This window comes from Lucilia sericata, unplaced genomic scaffold (assembly GCF_015586225.1).
Source record: "Lucilia sericata isolate MDLA Ls3-8-SP2 unplaced genomic scaffold, ASM1558622v1 Contig000003F_arrow, whole genome shotgun sequence".
Lineage (NCBI taxonomy): Eukaryota > Metazoa > Arthropoda > Insecta > Diptera > Calliphoridae > Lucilia > Lucilia sericata.
The window spans coordinates 2411115-2419709 of NW_023994044.1; the positions used below are offsets into that span (position 1 = coordinate 2411115).

An 8595-nucleotide genomic window follows, 5' to 3' on the forward strand; every position below is an offset into this window, starting at 1 on the left:
TTCTATTAGCATATACAGTGTATTTTCAGATTATGATGACCAAAACTAAATTTCAGCCTCCAAAGATAGTTTTTTTCTTGAAATAAAATAAATCCAAAATAAATCCAGTGATTAAAAAAAGCCCCTATTAATTACTTTTGTTAACGAATCCGCGAAGAGACATATATTTATTGTTGAAAACACGATAGAGTCGAAAAGAAACAAGAAAAAAACTGAAATATTTTGCCAAAATATTTTTAGTTGACCCAGTTTGCTTGGTATTGAAAATGCGAAATATCGGTCAACGATTTCACGTAGCCCCCATATTATGCCCTATTCAAAAAAATTCTATATTGCTAAAAAAAGCATGTATTACGTACTAATTATTGATTACGATTAAAAATAATCAGGGATTAATTGGAATTAATGAAAATAATAAAAAAAAATCAAAATTAATCAAAAAATTAGTTGATTATTTTCATGGATTAATTTTGATTATTTTCCATATATTTAGTATAATTTCCTCCCAAAAAAAACTCTAAGAAAAATTTAATTATTTTGCAGTCTTTTTTTCTAATATGTTGTACTGAGATCAAGATTTTCAAACGAAATAAACTTGATCAATATATTGTTTTCAATAAAAACAAGTAAGAGTGTTATATTCGGCTATGCCGAATCTTATATACCCACCATCAAACCTCGTTTGACTGGAATGAAACTTACTTATGTCGAATTTCATCTATATACTCGCATATTTTAGGCCAGTTATAAGCGTTAAAGTAATTTTCTGAAGGGGACCTTATATAGGGGGGTAGGGTCAATTATGGGTCGATCCTCATAAAATTTGGTAGACAGAATTTGGTTCGTATTAAATTTATTTGTGTCGAATTTCATCGCTACACTCGTATTTTTAAGGAATTAATGAGCGTTGCAGTCATTTTCTGAAGGGGACCTTATATGGGGGGTAGGGTCAATCATGTACCGATCCTCATAAAATTTGGTAGACAGAATTTGGTTCGTATTAAATTTATTTGTGTCGAATTTCATCGCTACACTCGTATTTTTAAGCCATTAATGAGCGTTAAAGTCATTTTCTGAAGGGGACCTTATATGGGGGGTAGGGTCAATTATGGACCGATCCTCATAAAAAATTTTGCATAGTGATTGCTATATTCGAATTTTTAAACAAGTTATGGCTGTTAAAGCTGCTTTTCGAGGGGCCACTTGTATGGGGGCTATCCGAAAACGTGGACCGATATTGCCCATTTTCAATACCAAACAAACCTTACCTATAAGAAATGTTTATGTGAAATTTTAACCCTCTTTCCATTGGGACGCTATCGTGCAGACATGGCTAGATCGTCTTAGAATTTAATGAGGACCCAAAATATATATACTTTTGTGGGTCTATGACCAATATTTCGATGTGTTACAAACGGAATGACAAAATCAATATACCCCCCATCTATTTTGATGGAGGGTATAAAAAAGTAACATAATCGAATAGTGTGTAACTTGGAAAACAGTTTTCCATTACACGTAATGTAAAAAGATAGAGAATTGTAGCAAATATATTGAAATTAATCAAAAATAATCGAAATTAATCCTTTAAAATAATCAAATTAATTATTTGATTAATTCTGATTATTTTTTGATTATTTTCATTAATTTAAATTATTCCAGATTATTTTTATATTAATTTTAATCGTAATCAATTAATAATCAGAAATTTTATACCAGAGAATTAAATAATCATTACGATTATTTTTGAAAAATAATTTAATTCATTATTAATCGTAATAAAAATTTTACAAAATTTTACAGCTATTACAATATGTAATCAAAATTTTACAGCTATTACAAGTTCCACTTCAGAAAATGAATTTGTTATTTTAATGTCCAAATGTAAACATGAAACAAATAAAATAATTTTGTTTACTTTTTTCTTAATTTGGTTATTTTTTATTCGAATTTTGGTTAGAAAAAAATTCTTGTGGCAACACTGCACGCATATAAGAATGAATTGCTGAGAGATGAGAATAATACGTTATCTGAGTATAATAAGTTCTCTGAGTACAATGAGTGGCAGTAGCCGTCAGTGTGACCAGGTCTCAAAAATGTTGCGGCTAAATCCCATCCAAAATAATGCTAGAAACAAGTTAGAGTGCTATATTCGGCTGAGCCGAATCTTAAATACCCTCCACCAGCAACTTTTGTATTAATACATTTCTAATTAATAAAATATTTGTAGAAATAAGTTTTCTCATGTCTTAAATAGAAAAATCCCAAGATTTAAACAGCTTAAATCTACTACAATTCCAAGATTTATTGAACATTAGAAACGCCACTTTCATTTAAATTTTTATAACGCCCTAAGATATGCTTTAGCGATATCTCGTATTTGCATGTATGCATGTGTGTGAAAGATTTAAGGATTTTAAAAATACATACATATATATAATTCTGTTCTACACAAATTGATAATGCAAATAGTTATATACGGTTAAAGCGCTTTTAGGGGCAGGACCTAGTATGAGAGATATGACCAAATATAGACCGAACGTGAAAAATTTTTCAAATAGCATTAAGTGCTTTTTGCATTACAAAATAGTATTTATGAACAAAAATAGTATTTATTTATATCATTATTTGGTAATGAGTTATGTGCTCTTAAGTGTTTTTCTGAAAGGGACCTTGTATGGGAGCTATGATCAATTATGGATCGATAGGAAAACAATTTCACAGTAATATTTCTCTGTATATGAGCAATATTTCTGCCAAACTTTATATGGATATCTTAATTTAGTAATGAGTTATGCGCGTTTAAGTGATTTTCGGGAGGGGACCTTGTATGGGAGCTATGACCAATTATGGACCGATCGAAAAAAACTTTCACAGTAATATTTCTGTGCATATGAGTAATACTTGTGCCAAATTTTATATTGATATCTTAATTTAGTAATGAGTTATGCGCGTTTAAGTGATTTTCGGGAGGGGACCTTGTATGGGAGCTATGACCAATTATGGACCGATCGGAAAAAAATTTCACAGTAATATTTCTGTGCATATGAGTAATACTTGTACCAAACCTTATATGGATATCTTAATTTAGTAATGTGTTATGCGCGTTTAAGTGATTTTCGAGAGGGGACCTTGTATGGGAGCTATGACCAATTATGGACCGATCGGAAAAAAATTTCACAGTAATATTTCTATGAATATGGGCAATACTTATACCAAATTTTATATGGATGTCTTAATTTAGTAATGAGTTATGCGCGTTTAAGTGATTTTCGGGAGGGACCTTGTATGGGAGCTATGATCAATTATGGACCGATCGGAAAAAAATTTCACAACAAAATTACTGTGCATATGGGTAATATTTGTACCAAATTTTATATGGATATCTTAATGTAGTTATGAGTTAAGCGCGTTTAAGTGATTTTAAGTGATTTTCGGAAGGGGACCTTGTATGGGAGCTATGACTAATTATGGACCGATCGGAAAAAAATTTCACGGTAATATTTCTATGCATATGGGCAATACTTATACCAAATTTTATATGGATATCTTAATTTAGTACTGAGTTATGCGCGTTTAAGTGATTTTCGGGAGGGGACCTTGTATGGGAGCTATGACCAATTATGGACCGATCGGAAAAAACTTTCACAATAATATTTCTATTCATATGGGCAATATTTGTACCAAATTTTATTTGGATATCTTAATTTAGTAATGAGTTATGCGCGTTTAAGTGATTTTCGAGAGGGGACCTTGTATGGGAGCTATGACCAATTATGGACCGATCGGAAAAAAATTTCACAGTAATATTTCTATGCATATGGGCAATACTTGTACCAAATTTTGTTTGGATATCTTAATTTAATAATGAGTTATGCGCGTTTAAGTGATTTTCGGGAGGGGACCTTGTATGGGAGCTATGATCAATTATGGACCGATCGGAAAAAAATTTCACAACAATATTTCTGTGCATATGAGTAATATTTGTACCAAATTTTATATGGATATCTTAATTTAGTTATGAGTTAAGCGCGTTTAAGTGATTTTCGGGAGGGGACCTTGTATGGGAGCTATGACCAATTATGGACCGATCGGAAAAAACTTTCACAGTAATATTTCTATGCATATGGGCAATACTTATACCAAATTTTATTTGGATATCTTAATTAAGTAATGAGTTATGCGCGTTTAAGTGATTTTCGGGAGGGGACCTTGTATGGGAGCTATGTCCAATTATGAACCGATCCATAAAATTTTTACTCTGAAAGAATTCTATTGATATAAGATTTTAATTTGTAAAATTTTGTGAAGATATCGACATTGTGGCGGAAGTTATTAACAAAAAACCCATTTTCCGGGAATATGTACTTTTGTATGGGAGGTATATGAAATTGTGGACCGATTCTGGCAATTTTCAGCAGGGATCAAGATCTTGTACAGAAACGAATGTATGGTGATTTCCATGGAATTATCTTGCATAGTTTTCGAGAAAATTACATCAGAATGTGTAAAAAATGCTTATTTTTTTCCGAGGTTGTTTTAAATTTTGATTCATAACTTTTCCCGGTGTGAACCGATTTTGCCCATTTGCAATACCAAACAACTTAGGAAAATGAAGAACATTTTGGGTGAATTTGGTTAAGCTCTATTGCTTCGTTTTATCGTGAGCGTGTTTTACACAGACAGACGGACAGACGGACAGACGGACATAGCTAAATCGACTCAGAATTTGATAAGGATCCAGAATATATATACTTTGTTGGGTCTCAGATGAATATTTCTTGGTGTTACACACGGAATGACAAAGTTATATATACCCTCTATCACCACTGATGGTGGTGGAGGGTATAAAAATGCTAAATTGATTTTAAAATGCCAAAAAATGCTAAAATTTTTTAAGTGTTTTTATGAACAATTCATATTAATTTGTAACTGAAATTTATTGTAATTTATAAGAAGTAAGAAAGTATATTCTGCCGTGGTTGACCATATGAGTATAAAATTTGATTTATTTTTCGCAATAAAGCATTTATGTTGAATTGAACCTTGGTTCCGATATATTTAAACTAATTTTCTGAGAAAGGCTTTATACATTTGTATATGTATGGGGGCTAGGTAAAATAAAGAACGGACTTTAACCATTTTTAAAAGGTTTTGTCATTGGATCAAAAAGCATACGTGCTTATTGTTTTGATAATTTCCACCTCTACCAGACGGTCAGACTTTCATGGCTTAATCTATTCAGAAAATGATTCTTAACCGATTAGTATACTCAAACGTAGTATAGTGGAGTAGGGTAAAAAATTAAGTTCCGTGGTATTAAGATAAACAGAAATGCTAAAAATTATTTCAAAATTTTTGGAAATTTAGCAATATGTAATGTCTCTAACTTTAAAATATTTCTGAATGGAAAAATTACATTAAAACTCTATTAATTACACTAGTTGCTCATGGTATAAAACCTATATGTGTTTTCGGAAGGAAAAGTATAATATTTCTAGTTTTACTTTTTTTATATAAACAATTTTAACGTCACAACAAATTTACTAAAAATTTGGTAAAAATAAAAAGAACGGAAAGTAGGATGAGAAAGTCTTAATTATATATTATTGATTTTTTTCAATACTTATTTTCAATAAATTAACAAGAACTCGTGAAGGATGATAAAAATTAAAACCTCTTTATTTCGTATAGGAAAAAATAAAATTTGTTAATTAACCGTCATACATAGCATTTTCCAAAATTATATGTTTCATTCCATGAGCAAACAAAAAGTATTAGTTTGTAAAATAGCGTACTGAACGTATTTGTAAAAATATATGAAATCTCTTGAATTATTTCTATCACCTCGAATTTAAAAAAGCATTGGGTTCCAGAAAAATATTTTAGAATACAACATTTTAAAGTATTCACTTGTATTGGCGTAATTTTAAGTTATTTATCTTAAAGAATCTTTTTGCATTATTTGAATTACAGGCTAAATTATTACATTTCTCATATTTCTTGTTGCTTGTGTTTGGGTAGACATTTAATTCTGATTTTTTTCCGGTTAAATCTATTTCCAATATAAATCTTTTTTGCAAAAATTTGTCTTTTTTTTGTTTATATACTAAAATTGCAAAAAAAGCTAAAAATGCTAAAAATATTTTATAAAAATGCTAAATAAAATGCCAAATGCTAAATTAAAATTGTACAGCTAAATCAAAATAAAAAATGCTAAATCTAGCTGCAAAAATGCCAAAATGGTCACACTGGTAGCCGTACTGTCATCGACAAATTTGGCACTGGCAGTACAATGTATGGCAGTAGAACATCTTTATATATTTATAGTCTTTGCTCTAACTGTTATATTATCTCAAATATACGGGTTTAATATTTTCTTAATATGGGCGTGGCTCTCCGCCCACTTGGAATTTCAAAATAAAAATTTTAAGAAAATCGGTTCAGCCGTTTAGTAGTCTATAACGTTCAAATATACAAACAAACACACATTAATTTTTAATATATAGATATTGATATATATATATATAGATGTACACATATTTATTAAATTATATTTAAACTTAATGAGTTAAGTGGTCGTTATGGTCTCTTAGAGAATGGGGACTTTGAAGCGGGTCGCAAACCGTATTTGAAATAATATTAGCAACATTTGCTTTTAAAATACGGAAATTAATTTCATCGTAATTCAATTGACTGTATAAATAAATAGGCAAACGGTTGCTTATAATCCAAATACTTTGATGAGGTAAAGATTCATGATCAACTTTTAGATCGTTTGGAAATTGAATTAGTGTCTGTGTTGAATTATCTTTGGAAACGTTTTCAAAAAATCGATGGATGTTATTTTGGCCATATGGTTTAGAAGTATCCCAACATCCAACATCATCTCTATGGACTTGTGTGAAGAACATGACGCCATTCTGTGTAATTCCCGACGTCGAAGATTGGCCAAATTTTCCTCGCTCACCAATTGGTACAAAATACTTTGCCACCTTTTGAGCATCCGCTGTCCATACATTTTCATCTTTCAGTAAACTTGTAGACACCATGAATTCCTATAAAAAGAAATAAAAACAACTTAAATCTTTTGTGTGCAATTTTAAAATAGTAATTCATATATAGTAAATAAGGTCATACCTTAAAACTCGCCATAGGATGGAAGTATAAGACTCGCTCATTTGTTGATAATTTTGGCAATGACAAACTCATTCCAAAAACTCCATCTAACCATTGGAAGTTTAACCCATATACATTAAAGTCAGAAGCAACCGGATCAGGCGAAAAATTGTAGTTGGTTACTCGCCAACTTCGATTTTTCCTTAAACTGTAAACCACAATGCCGAAGCGCCAAACGTCAGTAACGTAAGCATAGGCATCATCGCACAGATCATTGGAAACATCCACCACAATATTCGAATGTAAACTATCTTCTTTTATTTGACTGTCAGGAAAGTCATATTGGACTACTAATTTATTTGTTCGCAAATCGTAAGCAACTATTTTCGGAGGACATATTTGGTTAAGAGAGACAGTGGCGTTAACGATACCTGAATCTATTAACCAAATACGTTTGCAGCTATCAATAAAGGTTCGGTATACGGAGATTAATTTGGAACAATCCGAATTATAAGGATCACCGTGAGCTTCCCAGTTCGGATATGGTTTAATAGCTGGGCTGCGTTCTACCGGTGGATAATTTAAATAGCCAAAACTTGCTGGTACGCCATCTTTCCATCTGGGTGTTGTAATAAATATTCGATTTTCATAAAAGTCAATGCCTAATGGTAAGTTATTTTCTGGAACAAATTCCCTACAAAAATATAAGGATATCGATTTTTACATATCAAACAAATAATTAATTATTAACACTAATTATACACCTCAGGCAACAGTGGACACAAAAAAGTAGTTATAAATAGATATAATAATTACTTATTTTCAAGAGCTCGCTTTCTTTGTTCATATGTTAAATACTCGAAATCTAAATATTTCCACTCGTTGACAATTTCAAATAATTTCGTATCCGTTGATATGTTTGCGCTTGAATGTACTGTTGGTTGAACATCATCATTTCCATAAACATTTCCTTGCGGATACAATGGAAGAAACTCTTTTTGTTGGTGCAGACCATTATTAGATTGAACGTAATGATAGGATTTGTATGCCTGGATATGAAATGTCCAAAGACCACATACTAATGCAAATATATATAAAATATTCATTTACTTTAATTTCAAACTTGTAATTTAAAAAAAAAAAAAAAAATATATATATATATATTAATATTTTTACTACACAGCCGCTTAGCTGAACTGTATCAACTGTATAACAAACACACACTAATATCTAACATCATATTTGGTAATTGCTTTATAGCCAAGGCTATTTTACAAACAAGCCACCAGCCAAGCCAAGTATTTGCCAATCAATCGACTTTCCTTTCAACTAGCATATGGGTATGTACACTTGTATGTATATACATACATATGATGAAGGTGCTACAATTAATGCATTATGAACAATAAATCATTAATATTGTAATTATTGGATTAGAGAAAATCAAATTTCGTTTGTATAGCTCATAAGACAGCC

At 30.8% G+C, this 8595-nt stretch overlaps 1 protein-coding gene across 1 annotated transcript; it reads right to left on the reverse strand.

Moving 5' to 3' along the window:
* Positions 1 to 6491: 6491 nt before the first annotated feature.
* On the reverse strand, positions 6492 to 8349 carry LOC119600041 (protein yellow). The gene is made up of 3 exons (XM_037950057.1): positions 7936 to 8349; positions 7141 to 7813; positions 6492 to 7058 (listed from the first exon to the last, which is right to left on the reverse strand). The coding sequence occupies exons 1-3, from the start codon at positions 8223 to 8225 to the stop codon at positions 6564 to 6566; spliced, it is 1458 nt and encodes a 485-aa protein (XP_037805985.1). The 5' UTR covers positions 8226 to 8349; the 3' UTR covers positions 6492 to 6563.
* Between the last annotated feature and the right edge of the window lie 246 nt (positions 8350 to 8595).